At 34.8% G+C, this 26560-nt stretch overlaps 2 protein-coding genes across 2 annotated transcripts; both read right to left on the bottom strand.

Annotated features, from left to right (window-relative positions):
- Window positions 1-83: 83 nt before the first annotated feature.
- On the bottom strand, window positions 84-2659 carry LOC140803331 (peptidyl-tRNA hydrolase, mitochondrial-like). Its single transcript, XM_073159167.1, has 8 exons — window positions 2383-2659; window positions 2204-2288; window positions 1449-1516; window positions 1310-1360; window positions 1175-1248; window positions 616-674; window positions 452-528; window positions 84-351 (listed from the first exon to the last, which is right to left on the bottom strand). Exons 1-8 carry the CDS (start codon window positions 2626-2628, stop codon window positions 238-240), a joined length of 774 nt encoding a protein of 257 aa, XP_073015268.1. The 5' UTR covers window positions 2629-2659; the 3' UTR covers window positions 84-237.
- A 20447-nt stretch (window positions 2660-23106) lies between these two features.
- LOC140802865 (uncharacterized) lies at window positions 23107-25911 on the bottom strand. Its single transcript, XM_073158485.1, has 3 exons — window positions 25663-25911; window positions 24767-25562; window positions 23107-24288 (listed from the first exon to the last, which is right to left on the bottom strand). The coding sequence occupies exons 1-3, from the start codon at window positions 25909-25911 to the stop codon at window positions 24281-24283; spliced, it is 1053 nt and encodes a 350-aa protein (XP_073014586.1). The 3' UTR covers window positions 23107-24280.
- Window positions 25912-26560: the final 649 nt, after the last annotated feature.

Genomic DNA, 26560 nt, shown 5'->3' with positions numbered 1-26560 from the left:
AAGGCTTATTACTGAGTTGGATAACATCCTCAATCCGAAGACAGGTATAACTCAATCATAGAAACAAACAAACTTGGACAATATTTGGTTCAGTAAAGTTCGATGTATAACTCGCAAATAATTCGAAGCTACAATGTAATAAAACAATGTTTACTCAGGATCCTCGAACGTGAGGCTTCCATGTATCATGATTCACCGGTATTACAAGAACTAGAGCCTAAATATCCCTTTAAATTCCTATAATTTTTCCAACGATTTGGCACTGGTGTTCACAAAGGTCGCAGCTTTATTGAAGTTCTCTTGCACAAGAATTCTAACTGCTTTCAGGCCATTTTGGAAAGTGAACTCCAACTTGGAAAAGAAAAAATATAATTATTATAAGCACATACAATCCCTTCTTTGCTCAATCAAGTGATGCTTATTAGAAAATATGTGAGCCGAGACCAAGTACCTCTTCAGCTTCCTCTCTGTTGAAAGGGCGGAGGACAAAATTTACAGGGTCCATTTTCCCCGGGGGCCTCCCAATCCCTAAAAGAACTCGATTATGGTGATTCAAAAGTTATGCCATAACATACAGCACAAATAGTTAAAATGTAATATAATCATAGGAAATACCTATTCGAAGACGAGGAAAATCCTGACTACCTTTAAAGTGACTCATTATGCTTCTCATCCTGCAAGAGCAATTGATTCAGAGAATATCAGCATGCGTTTCTAACAAAAAAAGGAACAGCGGACTAATTTAAGACAGCCCAGAAAAAAGTAATGATGAATGGAGCAAGGGTTTAATTCAGAGGGTATCATTTTCAGCTAGCGTCTTACATAGCCTAAGCAAGCTCAAAAGAAAGTGTATTTTTCACAGAGAGTTAACATTATGGGGAATCTACGCATAAATAAGGCTGCTCCTCCTAAAAAATCAAGATCAAGCTCAAGCTCAAGCTCGGATTTACAAATTTCTGCATTCTCTAAACATACAGCATGATCTGCAATTGAAAAATGCACACAACAGCAGCTCAGTATCTGAGGAGAAAAAACAGTCACTTTCGTAATGCCTAAAATTTCCATAACTTGGAAGTGCAACAAGAAACATGTCTCATACATGAATCAATTCTTTATGCACGATCCGGAGTGACGTGAAAAACAAAAGCAACCATTTCAGGAAAACAGTAAATACCCATTATGTCCCGCATGACCACCTTTGGGCAATAGTCTCAGCTTCCCAAAAGGTAAATCCATGTCATCCAGAATCTGAAAATGGAGAATCTGTAACACAGTGCAAGAAATATGGCTTTGGAATTTGGATATTTACCACAAGAACTTGCTTCAATGGTATCTTATAGTATGAAACAATAGCACCAACCTGTGAACAACAATAAATAACACAAGTATTCAATACTTAATGCAGGAAGATATGAGAATGAGTATTGAGTTGAGATGGGAGAACTTACAGACTCACCGCTGGCATTCATAAAAGTCTGTGGTTTTGCAAGCATAACTGGAAAATCTCCGATGAAACCTGACCACACACAAATTATAAAAACACAAACAAAAGTAAAAAGAGACAGATTAAAGATAATAACTGCAAAAAAACTTTATCTTCCCCCATCGTTTTACCTTTAAATTTTCTCTGCAGCTTGGATAGTTGGATATTTCAAAATATGCCAGATAATCACATTGAACCATAATACACTATGAGGCCAAAAGTACCCATTTACAGATACTGCACAACTCATTAACAGTACTAAAGAACTCTTTCAACAAATTCTAGCTTCCCCCATCAATGACATTTACATACAGCTACAAGACAATCAGTCATCATTTTCCACTGTTAAAGGACAATATATAAGTAGCTCCGAAGATTGATGTAAGGAACACGCTCTACATTTCCTTCCATTTTCATTTTCATATGTTGTGTCGAAACAAGCTGACATAAATGGTAGAATGAATGAACTACGAAGTAGGAACATAAGTGAAAGACAGTTTCAGTATAAAGCATGTAACATTCGTAATTTGAGATGAGAAATTCAATTGGTCCAAGCATGATCATCCTGATCACTCTTCATGCAAACCATCGTTGACATGTACATACCTACGCTACATAAACAACTGAGAGAAGAGAAAGAGAAAGAGAAAGCAATGCATCGTTGGATAAAGAAACAAGTCAAGTTACCAAAATCTTCCAAAAAACAAGAGAAAAGATAACCTTTTCCAAAAGAGGATTTGAATGAAACACCGCCCATAGCAATCCCTTCCGCTTCAGCAATAAAATCAACCAACTCAAAGCCCACCTGGAAAAGACAACAAAAACCTGAATCCATTAATCTATCCATTCATTAACTCAAAATTAACGAGGCATCAAGTAACATTGCGCTCAATACCAACATTGTGACGGGTGCCAACGTAACGCTTTCCAGGGTTTCCGAGTCCGACCAGAAGCCAAGGTTTGGGCACTTCCGGCACAGTTGAAATTGAAGCCATTAGTCTAAGGCTCCGACTCCTATTCCCCTTAATCCGCCAGAACGGCCCAGAATTGTGGGCTGGTGTTTTTAGGACGAAGTGTCTGTACCCAATCGCCGCCGCAGCCGCCGGTAAAGACCGAGGAATGGGTACCCCACCGAAAATGTACATTCTTTCATGTACATTCAGAAATCCAAGAGTGGTGGATTTCGATTGATAATATAATGGGCCAGTAAGATTTTTGTCTGATTGGGCCTCGTGTAGGGTGGCCATACATGACCTACAACAAATTGGACAATTTTTTTCATTGTGGCCCAACAAGTATTTTTTAATTATTTCATAAACATACCATAATTCTGAAGTGTTGTGATTCGGCTAATAGGATGAGATAATAAATGATTTATTACATAAGGTTAATAAATCGAAAAATATAAAATAAAGTCTTAATGCTGCTAGTCCACGAGAGCTGTAGTTGGTCTGAGATAGGGAACGACTGAGGAATTTGACTCACGATTCATGATGAACGATCATGGAAGATGGCCAAACCGCCGAGAAGAGTGAAACAAAAGTGAACAAAAGACATCGGAAAAATTGCTCGCAAAAAAATAAAAATAAAATCAACAAACAACATCAAAAAGCTTATGCAACTCTCTCAATTATTGGTTAGCTTGCTTTAAATTTTTAGTAGTCTAGTTTCTTTAATTTTTGACACATTATTTAACTTTCTTATAAAAATGTAGCTCAAGTTCATAAAAACATAATTAAATTTTATGTTGTTCATGAATTATCTATGCAATTTTCATTATAATTTTCAACCAGATTCTTACTTACAATCAAATCAGGACACACAACATTTGATAATAGAAGACAAATCATTTCATATTTGGCATGAACACGTGCTTGGCACGTCCCGCAATTCATGTGCAAACAAATTTTAACACGCTTAGTGAGACTCAATGCCTCCAAAGCTTACTGAGAAGTATGAAAGAATTCTTCAATCACAAAGGAAGGACCATGCTGTCAAGGAAGCGAGATAAACATATATGCATATTCTCGACAAAGGAATGAATAGAACAGCTCTACTGCAACTATACCTTAATGGTATAGATGAGCCACTACCTTTTAATGGATCTTAAAGGGGCTTTATAGGACTTATAATGGTTTACTAAAGAGCTATAAGATTGATTAAAGGGGTATTCCATTTGGTATAGAATACCTTGTATGTACGGGAGCGACCCGCCCCCTAGGGTGAGGACTGCCTCTCCTTATGATCTCACCTCCCGGATTCCTGAAAAACAAGGAAAAAGGTCTTATAGACCACTTTTCGGACAGATAAACATGTAAGCCGCCAAGGAAAAAGAATTGTCTCTAGCAAGTCACAAAGAAGTATTGGATACCTAATGATATGATTTTGAAATCGAAGACAGAAAGTATAAATGTTTCAAGATGGATGATCATCATTATTGTATGGGGAAGACACCTGACAATTGAGGGAATACAAGTATAATGGGGGTCCCATGGAAAAAAAAATTGCGGTGTACCAATACCTTGGAGGAAGTTTGTCACTCCCCGAGCCCAGGTCCGTGCCTGCATTACAGCACAATGGGCCCATATAGCAATTACTTCGTATTTATCCTCGTTTTACGAAAATGATTAACCCAAATTGCTATTGAAATCATTGTCCCATTATAAAATCATTTTAAATCTTTAATTTTTACCATATGGGACAAGAGGTATAACAATCACACCTCCTTCATAATGCGACGTCCTCGTCGTGGTCTGACCTCTCGATCCACCTGCACCGAAAATCTAGAGGTGGCTCTTACATGTTCAAGATGTGTCTCTCATCATGTAACAGTTTGCCTCGTAGGTTCAAGAGGTGGCTCCTATGCACGTAGTATTTTGTCCTGCATAGCACTTATTTCCCGGTGTCCTTGCTGCTGAACGTCTCTGATAGCACTCTGCCATTCCCCAAGCCCGGTGTAATGCCCGAGATTTAATTGCTGTAATCAGATGTTGATTAATTGATGTAATGGAAGTCATAGGAACTCAAATGACGAAGCCGGGCGTTGGTTTATGTTAAGCCAAGATGTTGAACCGAACATCTCAAGATGTTAGGCCGAACATCTCGCGCCCGAGCGGCAGAAAAGCACCGCCCGAGCGCGCATGTATAATTTGTGAGGGCCGAGAGTTCTTCGCCCTAGCGAGCAACTTCTGACCGCCCGAGCGAGAGGAGATGTTCAGCCGAGGATCTCGACCGAAACTGACTCGCCCTAGCGGTAGGTTTTGACCGCCCTAGCGAGAAACGTGCAACTTGAAAGGTGAGCCACTTGGCTCGATGCATGTTACGAGTGTATATATATATATATATAATACATGCAAAGCTTCTTTCATTATTTCCACCGAGGAGAAAATGAGAAAAGGGAAAGAATAGAGCATTTGGGGAATTCGTGGTTTAGAATTCAATTTGCGAACGATCCGCCCGTCTGATTTTGAATCCGACTTCAGTACTGTATTCCTATCAACGTAGGCTACGACTGGACGTAAGTTTTGCTACGTTTTGACATGTTTTGAAATTAAGCTATTGTCAGAATTGAATATGATTCATATATGATGTTCTTGTCATGTTAGACATCATAGAATCGAAGTCAGATTAAAGAACGGACTGGTTATGTAATTGTTATGATTTTCGGAGTCGATGTGACTGAGAATTCATATCAGATATGTATTGTTATTGAGATTATGACTGGTATCGATATTGATTATGAGTTCTGATATTATAGCTGTGATGTTTGGACTGACGGGATTATTGAGACAGTATTGTTATGCCGTCAAAACATCAGTTGATTGAAATTGATCAGAGTCGGTATTGATTTAGATTGTATTGATACCATATGTCGATTGACATTGATCAGAATATATTTTGATTTAAATATTGATCAGAGCATATTCCGGATTGGGTTATTTATTGATATTGTGATTGTTCAATATTGTGATTACCAGATTTGGGAATGAACCGAGATAGAGTCGGGACTTCTTCTTCTTCTTCTGAGCGAGAAGATAAAGGTATAAATTAATGTTGAGTTGGGATTGCACAACTCGAGGGAGGTTTGACTCGAGTTTCCCTAAATCACATACTTTACCTTATTGCATTGATATTTGCATTAAGTTGATTGATGTACTTGCTCTCTTGATATTAGATGACAGGTATTAGACGTGTTATCTTGTGACAGAAGTGCCGGATAGTGGTGGTATCGCCACGGCACATTGCACGATGTCTCAAGATAGGATGCTAGCGATAGAGCTACAGTCCATGACGGTTAGGTCAGGACACTGGATGTATGGTTATATCGAGTAATGGAATCCATTACGGAATTCGATATAGGAACACCATATTTGATTATATCGAGTAAAGGGTATTGGAATTCTTCTATTACGGAATTCGATATAGGAATACCAGGGCCATGGTTATATCGAGTAATAGAAATTATGGTTCCATCCTTTACGGAATTCGATATAGGAATACCACATCTGGAAACCGGGATCCCTAGACTAGGATTGAGTCTAGTCTAAAAAGTAGAGTCACTGGATTGAGTGACAGTTATAGTTTATGGTATTGATTAATACTGATTTATGTTCCTGAATATGATTCATGCCCTTTTATGTTTCCTGATATTGGTACATATTTAGAATAGAAGTTATTCTTGATATTGATTTATGTTCCTGATATTGGTACATGTTTAGAATATGAATTATTCTTGATATTAGTTTATGTTCCGGATATTGGTACATGCCTAGAATAGGATTTATTCTAGATATTGAACTATGTTCCTGATTAGGGTACATGTTTAGAATATGATTTATTCTTGTTATTGATTTATATCATGATTTTGATATATGATATGATTGTCTATTATATGCTTTTATATGATTGCATGTATACATGATTTATACTGGGATATTTATATCTCACCGGAGTTATCCGGCTGTTGTCTTGTTTGTATGTGTGCATGGCAACAGGTGGGATAGAAGCGGGGTGGTCAGGACGAGAACGAGGCTGGATTAGATAGCGTGGAGATCCGGGCTTTGAAGCAACGTAGGATTCAACACGGACTTGTAGTTGAACCTAGTCGAATTATTGTAGATCATACAATAGTTGTACGTGATATTTAATATGTAATTTGAATTTAATTACATGATGTTTCCGCTGTGTATTTTAGAAAAAAAAATTAGACCCTGTTTATTATAATTGATTACTTAGTGCCAATGACGATTAAGGACTGGATTAGCGTCCGGGTCCCCACAACAGGTGGTATCAGAGCCGTAGGTCCTTGAACTGTAGGTTCCTTAGCACTGAGATAGAAAAGAGTGAGCGGGGTAGACTGAGTTTTCTTTCCTGCTTTTGATTGCTAGCATGTGATATAGTATTATGTTGATTTACATTGAGTATGCTAGCATGCCAGCATGTTTTATTGCGTTTAAATGTATGTTACCTGAATATCTGAATTGATTTGGTAATATATCTGATTTGAAAATGAATCAGAACCAATTCTTGATCAGAAGGTAAGCTGATCAGAAAGGGATTGAGATTGATTATCTCCTGTGATTACTGACTCCTGTGATCATCAGATACATCTCGTAGAAGAATTTCAGAAAGGGGTAGTACTTTGTCTGATCAGATAGATGTATCAGAAATTCAGATGGAAACTAAATTGAAAGAGTTTCAGTTAGTTCAGCCGCCGATTCTGAGTGGTATCGAGACGTCTGAAGAGTATGAGAACTGGTTGGATGACATAGAAATATTGTTCGAATTACTTAATTGTACAGATGAACATCGAATTAAACTGGTATTCCCTCAGTTACGAGAAGCTGCCAGAAGTTGGTGGATTACAACCAAAGGAATATTAGAACTGAGAGGTTCCCGAGGATTTCAGGGAGCTAGATCATCTGGATATGGTGATCAAAGAACAGACCCAGGACACACTTGATGATATAGTGGCAGGTATTGTTCCTTTATGATTAGATTGCATATGTATTGATATATACGAATGCATTCTTGATGTTTATCTTTGACTGAGTTGCATTGATAAATATGGTATCTGTTGGGTCTGTATTACTGTAGTATTGATCTTTGTATCTTTTTGGGGAAAGAATTTGATATCAGTGATATTCTGGGATATGTTGTATACTGCAGTAAGTTGAGAATGGGATTCAATTAGAATAGATTGTACTTGTATTGTCTGATGATGACTATGTGATTGATATTAATATATCGAACAAGTACAGAGAAATTATAGAGTCTTGCCAGGAGATGGTAAGATTCGGACCTGAAATGGCCAAGGAATAAATGATATACGGTAAGGATTCTTGATTTTGAATTCCTTGATATCCGTATTATGTATGATTCGATGATTATCGAAAGGAATGGAGTAATTCCTTATGTATTCAGTTGATGACTGAAGTTGAGCTTATCAGGGATTGATTTATTAATAGCAGGAAGTTTGCTATAGTCTTTCAGATGAGATTTCAGGTTGTCCTGTATCAGGAAGAATGATTTCAGCCTTGATTTGATTCCAGGTATTGGTTTCATTTTAGAATTTCTTATAGACTGATACTGATTGAACTGAAAGAATTGAGATATCAGTGAAAGAATTATTGTCTAAGAGTTAGAGTTACATTTGATTATATGTTTCTCTGGAAAGTACTTCAGTTCCAATGATGGATTGATAAATCCTGTGTTCAGCAATATTCTGAAGATATTATGCTCGTTTTATCTAGGACATTTTGATATATTCGCAGCGTATGATTGAATTGAATATTCTGGGAACTGTGATTGTGGTATACAGAATTGTTCGGATATAAATCTCGATTGTGACGGATTGTACTTAGAGTTTATGATATCTGGAGATAGTGTACCTGACTGAATTATAGTCATGTTGAGACAGGGATCAGTGACTGAGAATGACATTGAATATGGTAGAATTTCCGAAATGTCAGAAATGTCAGAAATTGCGTCTTATGCAGTTATTAGATCAGCATTGAGTACTGATATTCTGAATCTGATTCGAGATTATTATCATTCTGAGTCTGTGTTTGATACCGATTGTTATGAACCGTTGAGATGATAAACAGTTCAGAAGTTTGATCAGACTGTTCAGAACTTGATTTGGGTAGTTAGAACAGTGTGTCAGAGCCGAATACCAGGTAGGTAATATTTTATTTTATATGATTAGCTGATTTGTTTGTGTCAGATATTCGGATTTGAATGGCAGGTAGTGTCAGATGCACACAGTAGTAGATTCAGTACTATTCTGGTAACAGGAAATGTGTGATAATTCGAATGGGCAGTTTTGATATAAACAGAGGAAATCAGACAGATGAAGACAGGAAGATAGAAACCAGGAGATTGGTTATATCGATTATTGATTCTTAAATAGAAATGGGAGTACATTTCTATGGATTTGGTGATGGAATCACCGAAATTTTGCCAACATTGTACCAGTAGGTGGTTATGATTGAACAATTGTTCAAATCTGCCTATGTGATATTGTACAGGATGACGTACAAATATGACCAGACGACTGAGAGGATGTCAGAAACGGAGGTCAGATTGTATTAGATGCCAAAGTTGATTTTATCAGACTGTGATTTTCGTTTGATTTTGTACTTTTGGCTGAGTATAGAGCGTGATATTTCATCTATGATTTATAGATTGACAGATAGTCGGAGTGAACTATCTAGATACTGGAGGATATCCAGGAGATGTAGGGCTGGATTATAGCACTAGTTGACATGATTCATTGTCGCTTGTGAATTATTGTACAATAATAGCTATTAGATGAGTATCGAAATAGCTCTAGTCAAGGTATTGTACAGTGAGAACTGCTATTTTCCTTCGTATGGGAATGATATTGCAGTAATGCTTGAGGGCAGATTTGTTAAGATCAGAAATCTGATAAGGAAAAGGAGACTGAATCAGAAGAAATGAGGATAGCTCAGAATGCATAGACTAAATAAACCAACGTCGGATGATGACGATTGGTAGTTGAAGCTAAAGATTGTATATATCTTTGCTTGAGATAAACAGATTTGATAACAGCTGATGGTCCTGATAGGTGATGAGCTGTAGATTGGTTTTTACGGATGTTGTATAACCAGTAATGCGAGATTGATTCTGTCAGAAGAACTGGAGAAGAAGTATTATGACATTATACTTCGTGAATTCTTATTCCAGACTGGAATCAGATATGTGAGTTTTGGTTTAAACTCTGTACACATTTCTTCTGCTACATCTGAATTGATTGTTGTGAGTTCGAGGACGAACTCAGATCTAAGAGGGGGAGAAATGTAATGCCCGAGATTTAATTGCTGTAATCAGATGTTGATTAATTGATGTAATGGAAGTCATAGGAACTCAAATGACGAAGCCGGGCGTTGGTTTATGTTAAGCCAAGATGTTGAACCGAACATCTCAAGATGTTAGGCCGAACATCTCGCGCCCGAGCGGCAGAAAAGCACCGCCCGAGCGCGCATGTATAATTTGTGAGGGCCGAGAGTTCTTCGCCCTAGCGAGCAACTTCTGACCGCCCGAGCGAGAGGAGATGTTCAGCCGAGGATCTCGACCGAAACTGACTCGCCCTAGCGGTAGGTTTTGACCGCCCTAGCGAGAAACGTGCAACTTGAAAGGTGAGCCACTTGGCTCGATGCATGTTACGAGTGTATATATATATATATAATACATGCAAAGCTTCTTTCATTATTTCCACCGAGGAGAAAATGAGAAAAGGGAAAGAATAGAGCATTTGGGGAATTCGTGGTTTAGAATTCAATTTGCGAACGATCCGCCCGTCTGATTTTGAATCCGACTTCAGTACTGTATTCCTATCAACGTAGGCTACGACTGGACGTAAGTTTTGCTACGTTTTGACATGTTTTGAAATTAAGCTATTGTCAGAATTGAATATGATTCATATATGATGTTCTTGTCATGTTAGAAATCATAGAATCGAAGTCAGATTAAAGAACGGACTGGTTATGTAATTGTTATGATTTTCGGAGTCGATGTGACTGAGAATTCATATCAGATATGTATTGTTATTGAGATTATGACTGGTATCGATATTGATTATGAGTTCTGATATTATAGCTGTGATGTTTGGACTGACGGGATTATTGAGACAGTATTGTTATGCCGTCAAAACATCAGTTGATTGAAATTGATCAGAGTCGGTATTGATTTAGATTGTATTGATACCATATGTCGATTGACATTGATCAGAATATATTTTGATTTAAATATTGATCAGAGCATATTCCGGATTGGGTTATTTATTGATATTGTGATTGTTCAATATTGTGATTACCAGATTTGGGAATGAACCGAGATAGAGTCGGGACTTCTTCTTCTTCTTCTGAGCGAGAAGATAAAGGTATAAATTAATGTTGAGTTGGGATTGCACAACTCGAGGGAGGTTTGACTCGAGTTTCCCTAAATCACATACTTTACCTTATTGCATTGATATTTGCATTAAGTTGATTGATGTACTTGCTCTCTTGATATTAGATGACAGGTATTAGACGTGTTATCTTGTGACAGAAGTGCCGGATAGTGGTGGTATCGCCACGGCACATTGCACGATGTCTCAAGATAGGATGCTAGCGATAGAGCTACAGTCCATGACGGTTAGGTCAGGACACTGGATGTATGGTTATATCGAGTAATGGAATCCATTACGGAATTCGATATAGGAACACCATATTTGGTTATATCGAGTAAAGGGTATTGGAATTCTTCTATTACGGAATTCGATATAGGAATACCAGGGCCATGGTTATATCGAGTAATAGAAATTATGGTTCCATCCTTTACGGAATTCGATATAGGAATACCACATCTGGAAACCGAGATCCCTAGACTAGGATTGAGTCTAGTCTAAAAAGTAGAGTCACTGGATTGAGTGACAGTTATAGTTTATGGTATTGATTAATACTGATTTATGTTCCTGAATATGATTCATGCCCTTTTATGTTTCCTGATATTGGTACATATTTAGAATAGAAGTTATTCTTGATATTGATTTATGTTCCTGATATTGGTACATGTTTAGAATAGGAATTATTCTTGATATTAGTTTATGTTCCGGATATTGGTACATGCCTAGAATAGGATTTATTCTAGATATTGAACTATGTTCCTGATTAGGGTACATGTTTAGAATATGATTTATTCTTGTTATTGATTTATATCATGATTTTGATATATGATATGATTGTCTATTATATGCTTTTATATGATTGCATGTATACATGATTTATACTGGGATATTTATATCTCACCGGAGTTATTCGGCTGTTGTCTTGTTTGTATGTGTGCATGGCAACAGGTGGGATAGAAGCGGGGTCAGGACGAGAACGAGGCTGGATTAGATAGCGTGGAGATCCGGGCTTTGAAGCAACGTAGGATTCAACACGGACTTGTAGTTGAACCTAGTCGAATTATTGTAGATCATACAATAGTTGTACGTGATATTTAATATGTAATTTGAATTTAATTACATGATGTTTCCGCTGTGTATTTTAGAAAAAAAAATTAGACCCTGTTTATTATAATTGATTACTTAGTCCCAATGACGATTAAGGACTGGATTAGCGTCCGGGTCCCCACACCCGGGCCCGTGACTGTGTGACTGCACAATGATATCCTATAACAACTACTTCGTATTCATCTTCGATTTATGAAAATGATTAATCCAAGTTGCTATTGAAGTTCATTGTAGCCTATTATAAACTTATTTTAAATCTTTAATTTTTATCATGTGAGACAAGAGGTATCACAAAGTTCGTTTGCTAAGGCAATGAATGATGGAAGAAGAGCTGATCAACAGACATTTGATAGAGTACCTTGGAAAACACTATCCCTGGATAACCATAGAAAAGATGAGAGGGTGAAACGCCTCTTACCTCTTACTTTAAATAAATAATGCTAGAAATTTTTTCTCCAATATCTTCATAAAGACCAAACCATATCAAAACATAAATCCATATTTAAAAAAATAAAAATTTGCGATAAAAATCCATAAATCGTCAATCATAAAAGCATACGTCAATCATACGAAATCCAATATCTAAACTTTTAAAAACGAAACATAAATATCTATTTAAAATAATCCTTAAAATCGTAATAAAAATTTGATTATCATAATATTGCGGAAAACGTAAGGTCTTCGGGAGTATACCAACATGCCCGATCCACTTAAGCGTCCGAGCCTCCCTCAACATCATCTTCACCTGCGACCATTCAAACCTAGTGAGTCTAATGACTCAACACGTCCCAACCGTGATAGCAAATAATACATATACAAGTACATGCATTTAAAATAATATTTATAATAAAATACTACCGAATTAAAAATCGCTAGCACACGTATTTTCATAAATCATTCAAAATCCTCAAAATTATATTGCATTTTCTCATCCTTTTTCATATTTAATTTTCGATAAATTTTGATCATGGAAAGTTACTATCATTTATCCTATGTTCGATTGATCAATCTACAAACTATGGTACCTGATGACGGGACGTCAGCAACTCTCGTCACTTGGCTATTGTCAAAATGTAAGTTCCCCGCCCCTTCTTAAGACGGATCCTCCACAAATCTTGTGTCACGGTCAATTCACACCCTTCAAAATATTTTTCCTTTCTTTTTATTTATAAAATATCATATCCTTAAAAAATCGTAAAATTAACATTTTCGAGAAATTCGCTCAACTATAGAATTTATCGTAAAAATATCATAAATTCACCATAATTATTTTAAAAATCATTTAACATGTATTATGACCCCTCGGGATACTGCTAGGACATTCGAACTACTGGAACGTAAAATGACCATTTTACCTCTGGATCACGAACTTCCCGTTTTTTACTTTTCCTACGTTTCTTGACTCGACCCTATCCCGAACCATCACATAAACTTATTTTTGACCTCTAACAACTTACTCAAGCATAAACTTAAGCCCCTCGACTCAGTTTCACATTCGACTTAGCCGCTAAACCATAATCTCGTTTATAGCCCGAATTGACTCGAAATTTAATAACTTTTTTCCCAAACTCAAACCATGAATTATTAGACTGTAGTCCACCCTCGTGAGCCATGGTCTAGCTCACACAAAGACCACGGTCCAGCCTCTTCCCTCAGCCCTAGCCGAAACCCGCACGATTTTCCCTTCCTTATGCGTCGCGCCCCAACCTTCCATGAGCCACGTTCGACCAGCCCCTAGCTAGACCAACTCCAGCCCGAATTTTCTAAAATCAAAGTAATCGAACTTTTTTCCGACAAATCGAACCGAGCGAACTTTCCTACGAAAACCTAACAAACTAAATCAAAATAATTGATTATTTAAGTCAGTAACACAATTAAGTGAAATTTAAGATTTTTTTAAAATAATCATGTTTTACATAAAAGAAAAAAGTGTAATATGAAAATTGGATTAAATAAATGTAAGTTTTATATATTAAAAAATATTTTTAAATATAGTACTATTGTCTAAGAAATTTTATTAAAAATATAATATTTATATCCTTATAAAATTTATTAAAAAAATTAATAATATTAATTTTATTTATAAAAGTTTAGATTGTTAGGTTAACCGAAGTTTTAAACTAAAAACTGAAATCGAATCGAATTAACATATATTTTAAAAAATGTAAACCGAACTTCCGAATAAGCCGAATGTATGACCAAAAGTTTGCCGCTTTACCAAAAACTATAGCTGGTGATAATGGTGCAACTCAAATATTTTAAATTGCACAGCAGCCTAAGCGACATGGTTCGATCGCTCTACCTAGTAGGGACAATTATTACACCTCAACACCGAACCAAAATTTCAAATTAATTCATTTTGATTTGTTATTTTGGTTGAAACCGATATTTTGTTCACTCATAGACTATAATTGATTTTTGCCCGTTATTTGTCTCTTTTGGTTTAAAATAACTTGATAGTTTTTATTTTCTTCATTCCTTGAGTTACTTAACTAGAAAAATTCAATATTCCCAAAATTTTACAATAAAAAATTATTTTTCAAATTTAATACTTATTAAATTTTCGGCTATTATAAATAGAAAATCACAAAACAAACTCAATAATAATTGCACGTCAATAATTATCAAACATTTCAACTAATTGATTATTATTCCAAAAATCCGCAACAATAGATTTTTAAGGTAAAAAATCAAACTCCAAAATTCATATATATCATAAGACAATATTATTACAACTCTAATGCTCACAACTAAATATTCAATTTAATTTTAGAGTCGTTGAATTTTTATCTCAAGATTACACAATTTCAAAACATATGATAATAAACCAACCAATACACAGTAATGAATTATGATTTATGGCAGTTCTTTAATTTTTGATTTTTAAACATGAGACTAAAAAAAAATAAAAATAAACTGATAAAAAAATTGTTTAATTTTAATATGGGTTGAAAAAATTTAAAATTTAAAAATACTATTTTTTTAAATAAATATGTGGGCTGGAGCCCACCCTAGCCAAAGGGTGGCTCCGCCCCTGCATTAATGGTAGCGAGTCTCTAGGAATCATAACTTGACTTAAACGTGTATTAAAAACTTCAAAACTTTAAAATAAATAATTCAAAACTTTAATAAACTTGATCATCATGCTTCTTCATTCAAAAGATCATAAACGTGCATAATATGTTTGAATGATGCAAAAAGAAAGGTTTAGAGGATATATTCATTGCACATATTTGCTTAGTTTTTTTAAACAACAGACTTTAGCGGAGTTTATAAATTTCTACTCACTTTTGAAGAATCTCGTATATTTTTAAATATTTTTCATAGAATATTGTAGATTTATTTTGCATGACTTTTATTGACATTTATAAACTTTTTCATTGAACCCTATGAATTTTTAATTTATTTGATTTAATAACTGAACGTGAAATTTTTTCTCTCAATATAATATTTTTTACATATTGATTTTATGAAAGACATCAAATAAGTCAGTACTAAATTTATTGCAATTAAATTTCAATTATTAAAGTCAATTTAACATGTTTATTTAAATAATTAATATTTTTAAAAATACTAATAATAATTTTCAATATTAATAAATAATCATACTGAAAATAATTTCATTCATTTTAAATAATTTATATAAAATATATGTCAATTTGTTTTAACAATATGTCAAACAATTTTTTCTTTAAAAAATATATGTTTTTTAAAAAATACAAATAAAATAAAAAAAATAAATAGATGAGAAAAGAAAGAAAATTAGTATTTGTATTGAGTATGTGAGTTTGAGAGATTTTCCAATTATATCCAAATGTTTAGGTTGAATCGAAGATATTTTTTGAAATTTTATTGTGGTACGTACCTTATGTTTTAATTCTTGTACTTGATAGAATCCATGGAGTCGTTAAAAGTCTATTGATATTTGGAATACCTAGAGACTTTTGTAGAGTTTTTAAAAGTCAACTTTGAATATCACGTGATTTTTTAAAATTCTACAAAAGTTTACATTTAATACCACTAAACTTTTATAAGTATATAAAATTCTAAATTTAATACCTCTAAATTTTTAAACTCCATAAAAGTCATTAAAATTATAGAACCAATACACCTTTCTTAGAATGTGCATTTGCGTTTAAAACGTTCGAAATATGATTATCGGTGCGGTGGAACGTCGGTGACGAATGTATGATGATTTCTCCCCTTTTTCTCAACGAAAACCCATCAAAACCCACCTTATGATGCAAATGAATCGAGTGATCGTTGATGGAAGGAAGAACGAGAAAGAAAATTGAAGAACGAAGGATAAAAAAAATGAAAATTTCCCTTGCCAAGGATCCCAAGTTTCGGCCGCTGTTACTCTTTCAATTCATGTATATTGGTGTGTGTTAAGGGCTATGATTTTTTTTTTAAAAAAAAATAAATAATAAAAAGCTTTTTAATCACTTAATTAATGGTCATAATCAACTCTAATTTTTAATTAATAAATTAGGCCCATCAAGATTATTAAAATCACTAGGCCTCAAATTAAAAGATTAAAAAAATTCCAAAAATCCCTTATAAAATACTAGGGGTGTGCAATCGGTCAGAACCGAACCGACCGAACCGAACTTTTCGAAAACCGAACCGACTGATTTTTTTTGGAAAACCGAACCGACCGAATTTTGAAACGAAAACCGAGGAAACCGAACCGATAAAAATTCGGTTATTTCGGTTTTCGACCGAAATAACCGATTTTTTTATTAAATAAACTTTTTAAACATATTTACACAAAACTACAACTGAATTTAATACATGATTCAAATATACAGAGATAATCAATTCACCTAGCCTAAGTTTGATCAATTAAGAAAACGAAGACAATTTAACACAATTTAATACAATTTTAGGTTTATTTGGATTATCAAAAATGCCCTTGTATCTTATTCTAATACACCCTGGTTGCATTATTTTGGTAAATTATTTGATGTTATATTTGGATCGAATTATTTGGATTTGAAATAAAGTGGGTATATTCAATTCATAGTTGGGTTTATTTCAATAGAATTGGGTTTCCAACTTTCCATAATGTAAAAAGCCCAATAGAAATAAAAATGTATCCTATCCAAATTTGAGGCCCAACATATATATTATATATATATGTATATATATTCGGTTTTATCGGTCTAACGAATTTTTTTCCCCAGAAAACCGAACCGAACCGAATAAACCGATTAAACCGAATTTCTAAACCGAATAAACCGATTAAGCCGATTAAACCGAACCGAATTTCTAAATTTTTTCGGTTTTTTTCGGTTTTCTCGGTTTGACCGATATTTTGCTCACCCCTATAAAATACACAAATTACTTGCTCCCACTAATTAATTTAAATTTGACTCTAAAAATACTAAATTCTTAAATTGTTTAAAATAAACATTTTTTTAACTAAAATAAAAATTTAACACATTAATCGTCTCAGGCCCTCCATTTCCGACCAACCACCAATATTCGTCTGAAAATCTTTAAATTATGAAATCAAGTCAAATTACACAATTAATTATTTAATCAATCAAAATATGTCATTCATACATCCATAATCATTTAATTAAAATAATTAAGCCATTTAATAATTTTCATGCATGCGGTTTACGTAGTCGGGTTTTTGGACGTTACAGAGGAATATGAAAAAAATGATGAAAATGTATTTGATTCCCAAATAAATGATATTTATTGTAAAAGACTCATGTTCAAAGTGAGAAATGAGAATTCCCTCGAGAAATCTATAGAAAATCGAGAAATCTATAGGAAATTGTTGGTGCCTAGAGATAAAATGTTTGAAATTAATGATATATGCAAAACAAGTTCAATTATAGAGAATCATCATTTTAATTGAGGAATGCACTTGAAAGATGGGGGAATTAATTATCAGGTAATTTGGAATAATTAGAATAATTATTGAGTTGTAAATTAAAATAATTATTTATGCCAAATAAATTCAAGAAGTGTGTTAAAAATATGTATTTTAAGGCGTTTGATAATTTGAATGGGAAATAGTCATATTGCACCGAGTTAGGTTAGCAGTCCTCTCAGTGCCCCTGACAAGTGTTGTTGCATATTTAAATTGTATATGTTGATTATGAACATGGATTTTTATGTTAATGCTGGAAAACACATTGCATGAATTTTACAAGTGATGAATACGATGACATGTTTTTGAAGGAGGTGAGTTGATTGTGACTAATACGAATATATAATACCAATGCTCAATGGACGGGTAAAACTGTTGCTGATATCCTCACTGTCGGGTGGGCTGGAGTGCACGTGAAAGACTGGGTAGGCTGGGCTGGGGTGCACGTGAAATCCCGAAGGCCTTCCATTCTTCCGCATAATATGATTATGAGTCATGGATTTAAACAATATATTGAAATTATTTTGAATCTTGTTATATGTTGTTGATTTGTCTGAATTTTGGTATTATGTTCGAGTTTTTGTTTTAAACCTGTAGACTAGGAGATTGAGTACGTTTGAGATTTTTAACTGCAAAAATTTTTATTCAGTGGTTGGATGACCTTTTAAAATGCATGATTGAATTATCTATATGTATATGAGTACGTTTATTTTCGGTCATAGTTTACAAAAACAAAAAAATTCAGTAGTATTTTAGTAATAGACGTTACATATCACCTCCGCCCAATTCTCTCCTAGATATATAAAACCTAGACTCTTAATTACTCTATTCTACACACTACGTTAAACTAATTCACTCTCAATTTTTTCTCTCTCTCTCTACAAAGAACGTGAAGTTCCATAAGGAGAGATACAATTTATCTTACAGTCAACCTTAATTTCAACACTAGTTGAAAATATTAAGTGGAACCTATATTTTCTTGATACTTTTATAATATTTATCTTCATGGTATGTTAAGTTTAAATATATTATGAAACGTCTACTGCTTAAAACTCTACTGAAATATTTTTTTTAAAAGGTATGACAGAAAATACACACACACAAAATTTAAATAAGTTAAAACATGAATTTTTAAAAGGTCATCCAACATTTGAATAAAAAAAATACAATTAATTAAATCTTAAAATAAAATCAATCTCATTGTCTACTATTTTAAAAGAGAAACTCGAATAGATATCAAAAGTCTGATGACCCCCAGCTCAATCTACTCAGTCTTCAACGCCTCCAGTCTCCTCAACCATCAGTTCACATGCATCAATCACAACAAGTGAGTCTAAAGACTCAACGCACCTTAACTGTTATAACAAATATATATGCATATCATGGAACAGTGAAAAGTACAGTAATTAAAATACCTTTCATGATCTTAAAAGCAATAACTTAAAAATATCGTGTCAAAGCGTAATGTGTCAAAAACATGTATCAACATATCAACATATACGTATTCATTTTTTTTATTTGAATTCCTTTCATTGGTTGTGACTTTTGTATCATCATATTAGTCGATGGATCCATCTACATATAACCGCGGTACCCGGCGATGGGGACATGAGCGACAATATTACCCATATACTGAGCATTGGCCTTACATGTCATCGTATTAGTCACAACCAGCTCTCTTCCTTCAAAAACATGTCATCGTATTCATCACTTATAAAAATCATGCATATACGTAAATTTTCTTAAAATCAATCATGCAGCGAATTTTTGATATTTATATAAAAAGTCATATTCGTGATATCATAAAATTTAAAACATGAAATTTTTGTGATCAGGGCGCTGCTAGGACTGCTAACTCGATCCGGGTGCAAAATGAACATTTGCCTCTGGAAACCCTAATTGACCATTTTATCCATGGATCTCAAAATTTCGACCCGAAGCCAATAACACAACTTAAAACACCTCAAAACATACTAAACTCGAGTCCGTTTCATCATCTAATACGATTCGTTTTAAGACTTGGATCGGGGTCCCTGTTTTAAACCAAATCAACCCGAAACTCAACCAAACTTAAAATGTAGAGCCCAAAATCAGTATACGTAAGCCCATGCATTTATTTAATTGTTAAATTATTTATTAAATTTTAAAATAATTTTAACGATGCATGATGTATGACTTTGCATTACTTTAAATTGTTACATGTTTATTTGATGCCGTTAAAATGTTTTCTTGACTTTTATGTTTCAGACGAATGTTCGATGCGGGATCGGGAGAAGAGACCGGTGACGATTCAGGCGATTTATGAATAATGGGTTATTTTATTTCAGTCAAACTGATATTTTAAAATTATTTATGAAATTTTCAGCATTTTAAAGCCAAATTTAATTTACTAGGTTATTTTAAAATTTTAAACTTTTCAAAAAGACTAATTTGATTAGTGGGGGATTCTAAATCTTAAAAATTTGACACACATATATTTTATTAGAATTAGGGATTTTAGTATAATTAGTGGTTGATTAATAGTATTAGATTAGTATTTTAATTAGCAGGTTAATTGATTATTAGCTATTTTACTAGTCTAATTAACCGCCTAATTAACTCCCAAATCACACACACACTCACACGTTACACACACACCCATCGGCACATACATACTTTGAGTTTTTTTTTTTGAGAGAAAAACTATGGTTCTAAGTTTTTCTTTCAGCAACCACCACCCCAGACTTTTTTCCTTTCAAATTTCGGTAGATTCACATTCTTTTTCTGGAAAGAAACGTGCCACAAGTTGTCCCAGACCGGTTCTCGCATCTCTTCGCTTCGATATTCATCGTATCGTGAGTATAAGTCATCAAGGCATGTATAATATTTCATTTTCCCGCATCGATCTTGTCATAGTAAATATTTTGATGCATATTGTGTGTGAAAATCCGCATATGATATGCAAAGTTTGAAGAATGATTTTGGAACAACTTTTAGATCTCAAAAACCGAGCTACTGTCATTTCGAATCCCGCAAATTTTCGATCGGTTCTCTAGAAAACCTTTCAACATATAAAACTTAGTAATTTTCAATATCTTCGATTTGACAGTAAGTTCGTAATTTTCGAACAAGATACGAGTGAGTTATGATCATTCTCATGTGACTAATCAAACTGTAATTCTATCAAAATGTGTTCTTCATGTTTTCTTGAGGTTTACTGGTTGCAGGCTTTGTTGGGAACCATCGGGTGGTCACTGTTGCGTTTAGGTATGTCATGTGTTGTGATCAGACGCTAATCAATGTTCGTTTCGGGTCGGTAAGGGTTTGGTTACAATAGAAGTCGTAGGGAAGCAAATTATGTTTGAATTTTGGGTTTGGGTAGCGCAGGGTTAGCGCCGCAGCGCTGCAGTGCCAATGCTTCGCACCTGGTAGCGCCGCGGCGCTGGGATGTAGCGCCTAGGCGCTTAACCATTAACCAGCACTATAGCGCTACAATTCAGGCGCCTAGGCGCTGGTCAAGGATTTTGAAGAGCTTTAGGTTTAAGTGCTATTTCCTCGTTTGGGTATTAATACATCGTTATGACCAAGCTTTGGGAGGGTTAGATTAGCTGTTACGAAGCTTGAATAGGAACCGTTGAATTATGGTTTAAGCAGGGTCCATGTCTTTCATTACTTGGGAAATGTTCATACTTCATATCAAGATTGTTTCCAGGTTCGGATTTGTTGAAAGATAAGCAGCAACAGCAAATTATGCAATATAAGTGGAGAGAATATAATTTATTTGGGATGAATCAATAGTTGAAAAGCTTTGCCTTTTATAGGCATACAAGGAGAATCACCTAGCTTAATTTTCTCAACCGATTCCTAACAAACTAAGAAATAATCAAACACTAACAATTAGCTACAAACTTTGACCCACTAACATTTGACTTGGCAATAACTAAACTAATTACCATTTATTCTAATAACTGAAGAATTAAATAAATGAATTTATTTAACAACCGATAAGAGCTTATGTTGTATTTTAACACACTCCCTCAACATCAGTTTTATTTATTTCTTTTTCCAAGCTGCTGGCGAAATTTTTCAAACTTATTTCCACTTAAGCCTTTGGTAAACAAATCTGCAACTTGATTTTCTGTGTTGATATGGTTCAAAACAATTTCTTCTTGCAGAACCTTTTCTCTGATAAAATGATAATGCACCTCCACATGATTAGTTCTTGCATGAAAGATTGGATTTTCTACCAAACATATTGCCGATTGATTGTCACAATATAGCGGGATTGCATAATCTGTTGGTTGATGTAGATTCTTCAATAATTGCAGTAACCAAGAGCTCTTTTGAGCTGCCATAGCTGCGGCTCGATACTCTGCTTCTGTTGTTGATAAAGATACAATGGGTTGCTTTTTGCTACACCAGGAAATTGGTCATTTTTCAAGCATAAAAACATACCCTGTGGTTGAACGCGAGTGCATGGTCACCGCCATAGTCGGCATCACAGTAACCAACTAATTTGCAGCTTTCATCTTTCTTGTACAGTACACCATAGCCAAGTGTATTCTTCACATATCTCAAAATTCGCCGAATTGCATCCAAGTGAGGCTTCTTTGGAATTTGCATGTATCTGCTCATTACTCCAATGCATAAGAAATATCAGGTCTGGTTATAGTTAAATAAATCAAACTACCCACCAATTTTCTATACATCGTTGCATCTTCCAAGTCTCTCCCTTCATGAGCACATATTTTGGTATTTGGCTCTATCGGAGACGAAATTGATTTGCACTCGAACATCCCAAATTTCTTCAACAAGTCTCTTGAATATTTTTGTTGACAAAGAAATATTCCCTCTTCAGTATGATCAATTTCTAGACTGAGGAAGTGTTTGAGCTGGCCAAGTTCTTTCATTTGAAAACGAACAGATAAATTCTTCTTTGTTTGAAGAATTTCGCCTTCCCAATTTCCTGTTATGATTAAATCATCCACATATACTAGCACAGTAGCTAGCTGCCTTCCATCATATTTGAAAAACAAACTGGAATCTGCAGGTGTCATTGAATAACCATTATGAATAAGAAATTCTCCAATCTTACCGTACCAAGCCCTCGGTGCTTGTTTTAACCCATAAAGTGCCTTTTGTAGCTTATACACATATTCGGGATAAACTTGACTCTAAAAACCCAAAGGTTGATTCATGTAGATCTCTCGATCCAACTCACCATGTAAGAACACACACAAGTTCCAAACTTGACTTGCTGCAAGTGCAAGTAAAACTCGAAAAGTTGTAAGCTTTGCAACTGGGCTAAATGTTTCATCGTAATCTAATCCATATTGCTGTGAAAACCCTCGAGCAACAAATCGAGCCTTGTGTCTTTCAATTGAACCATCTGAGTGACGCTTTATTTTATAGACCCATTTGCAAGAAATAGGCTTCACATCTTTAGGCTTTGGTACAAGCTGCCAAGTTTGATTCTGTCTTAATGCTACAATCTCCTCGTCCATTGCTTTTTGCCATTCCGGATTTGATGATGCTTCTTCAAATGTCTCCGGTTATTTTTCATTTAATTCTTCGATTATTATAGCATTGGCATATTTAGCATTTGGTTTTATAACCCTTGTCGATCTTCTGAGAGAAGTTGACTCTTCTACTCCACTAGGTTCATCTTCTATGCTTGGTTGTTCATACACACCTGTCCTCCAAGAATTTTGTCTTATGCCTTCTTGGGTATTATCTCCAAAATCTATACCATCATTTTTATCTAATTCCAGTTGGATTTGAGAATGTGCCATTTCATCTTTGATGATATTACCATTGTCTAACAACCACTATGAAGATGCTTCATCAAACACCACATTTCGAGAAGTATAGCACTTTCCAGTTGTAGGATCACAACACCTCCACCCCTTTCTTTGACTGTCATATCCTACAAAGATACACTTAACAACCTTCTTGTCCATTTTGCTACGTAAATGATCAGGTATAAAAACATAGCAAATACAACCAAAAACTCGAAAATAGTTGACTGTAGGCTTCTTATTCCATAATAATTCAAAAGGTGAACGAAAACATAAACTTTGTTGAGGAGGCCGATTAATTACAAGGGCTGCAGTTCTCATTGCTTCTGCCCAAAACTGTTTAGCGACATTTCTTGCATGAAGCATACTTCGACATATTTCAGCTAGATGTCTATTCTTCCTCTCTGCTACTCCATTTTGCTGTGGAGTGTTTGGACATGTGAATTGATGATATATTAGACATTCTCGAAGGAAATTGCAGAACTCGTTTGAGGTATATTCACCTCCATTATCAGTGCGAAGACAATGAATTCTTTTACCAATTTTTTCTTCTGCATCCTTTTTGAACTCTTTAAACTTTGAAAAAGTTTCAGACTTTTCTTTCATGAAATACACCCTCAAGTACCTGGAGAAATCATCAATAAAAGTTATCATGAATTTCATCCCACCAATAGAGGCTTGCTTGATAGGTCCAAACACATCCGAGTGGATTAATTCCAATGGCTCCTTTGCTTTAAATTTGGATTCTTCATATGGCAATTGATGTGCTTTTCCATATTGACACCCAGCACATATTGTATCTGTTTTCACTTCAAGTTTAGGTAGCCCCTTCACCAACGATTTTTTCATCATCTCATTTAGCTTGGAGTAACTAACATGACTTAATCGCATATGCCATAAATCTGCAGTCTCGTTTTTTCTAGTTCTGTCAACATATGCAGTTTTTGCAGACATCACATAAACTGAATCCAATCGTCTTCCCTTTATCACTGGCTCTTCAATAATCTCAAGATCATGATATAACTTTACATCATTTGGACCAAACAACACACAGTGACCTTAAGATGTTAATTGTGATACTGAAATGAGATTCTTTTTCATACCTGGAACGTGATAAACATTTTGAAGTGACACTTCACTTGCATTATTTTGAGGAACGACTATCGTATTACTGATATGGGCTATCGGTAATTTTGAATTGTTTGCTATCACCACCACTCGGCTTCCCTTATATTCCGACAAGTCTTGCAGCTTTTCTTTATCACCGGTCATGTGATTTGAACATCCCGAGTCAACAATCCAAGCATTGTCATAATCAATTTGTTCCGAGGTTGTTGCTGTGAGAGCTAGCTCATCTTCTTCTACAGCATATAATGCCTCATCATCCCATTCATCTTTACTTTTGGAAGCAGCAACATTACTCTCCACCAATTTTTTCTTCAAAGGAAAAGCTTTCGCCATATGACCTTTCTCACCGCAATTGTAACACTTCCCTTCAAACTTTTTGCCATAACCGTGAATTTTTGTAGCTCCCCATGAACATGTACTTCCCTTGCCTTGATGATCTTTTACTTTATCATCATTCTTTTTAGACCACCCAGCTATGTGTTGCTTGGAGTTCCTTTTGTTTTTACCGGTGTAGAGTGCTTCCTCCTCACCCTTAAACGAAACTCCTCCTCCCATTTGCTTAGCTAGTGCTTCTTGTCCAGCAAGCAAATTTTCGAACTCAACTAGTGATGGCTGATTTTTCAATCCTTGTACAGCAGCAACAAAGCCCTTATATTCATGTCTCAAACCATATATAATTATTCTCTTCATCCTGGTTTCTCCAATTGAATCACTTGGATCCAACTTGGTAATTTCACGGCATAGAGTTTTCACCTTGTGGAAGGCGTTGAGCTATCGAAAAAAGTTCACTCTCCAAAAGTTGAAGCCTTGTGTCATTTTTCTTTGAGAACAGGGTGGCAAATGTATCCCAAGCTTATTTGGGAGTTTTGACATCCTTTATATGCTCTAGCACATCTTCTTCGACCGTAGTCTTTAAAACAAACATTGCTTTGCCTGCTTTTATCTTCCATTTTCTCAATGTACCATGTACATCTTCTGCCTCAGGTTGAGTAACTTCACTTCCATTGACAACCTCCCACAAGTCTTGGCCTTGCATATAAGACAACATACATGTGGACCAAGTATTGTAATTTTGATTGTTAAGCTTCTTGATTCCACAAACAACTTGAAGATCGCTCATCTTGTCAATAGGAAGAGAAGAAGAAATATATTTTGTTGTCAGCAACAACCTGGCTCTGATACCAATTTTTTGAAAGATAAGCAGCAACAAAAAATTATGCAATATAAGGGGAGAGAATATAATTTATTTGGGATGAATCAATAGTTGAAAAGCTTTGCCTTTTATAGGCATACAAGGAGAATCACCTAGCTTAATTTTCTCAACCGATTCCTAACAAACTAAGAAATAATCAAACACTAACAATTAGCTACAGACTTTGACCCACTAACATTTGACTTGGTAATAACTAAACTAATTATCATTTATTATAATAACTGAAGAATTAAATAAATGAATTTATTTAACAACCGATAAGAGATGATGTTGTATTTTAATTTTGTCATGGTTTAGTATGATGATTAAATATAGTCAAGTCCCGAGTGGAATAGAAATACATAAGTTATTTAAATTACTTCGGCAGTGAGTACGATTGGTACAATTAAGTTATGGTATTTAAGTTGTATGAATAATGTGTTAGTATGTGCAACCGTAGCCCAAGCAAGATCCAACGAAGCCCTCAACACTATGTAAGTATGTTCGACGTGTAAAAAGAAAATGTTTTATGTTTTGAGGTATGCAAATTGTCTTGTGACCAATTATGTTACGGGTT

The sequence above is a fragment of the Primulina eburnea genome, chromosome 10, assembly GCF_022965805.1.
Source record: "Primulina eburnea isolate SZY01 chromosome 10, ASM2296580v1, whole genome shotgun sequence".
Classification (NCBI taxonomy): Eukaryota; Viridiplantae; Streptophyta; class Magnoliopsida; order Lamiales; family Gesneriaceae; genus Primulina; species Primulina eburnea.
The sequence above is the reverse complement of the archived record's forward strand: the minus strand, read 5'-3'. Positions and strand labels throughout refer to the sequence as shown.

Excerpts from the sequence above, each read along its gene's own strand:
- LOC140803331 (XM_073159167.1), bottom strand. The coding sequence starts at position 2,628 with ATGTACATTTTCGGTGGGGTACCCATTCCTCGGTCTTTACCGGCGGCT. Across the intron at positions 2,289-2,382 it reads ACGTTGGCACCCGTCACAAT|GTGGGCTTTGAGTTGGTTGA; the intron begins GTTGGTATTGAG and ends TGTCTTTTCCAG. Across the intron at positions 1,517-2,203 it reads CAAATCCTCTTTTGGAAAAG|GTTTCATCGGAGATTTTCCA; the intron begins GTTATCTTTTCT and ends GTGTGTGGTCAG.
- LOC140802865 (XM_073158485.1), bottom strand. The coding sequence starts at position 25,911 with ATGAGCGATCTTCAAGTTGTTTGTGGAATCAAGAAGCTTAACAATCAA. Across the intron at positions 25,563-25,662 it reads TGCTAGAGCATATAAAGGAT|CTCAACGCCTTCCACAAGGT; the intron begins GTCAAAACTCCC and ends TTTTTTCGATAG.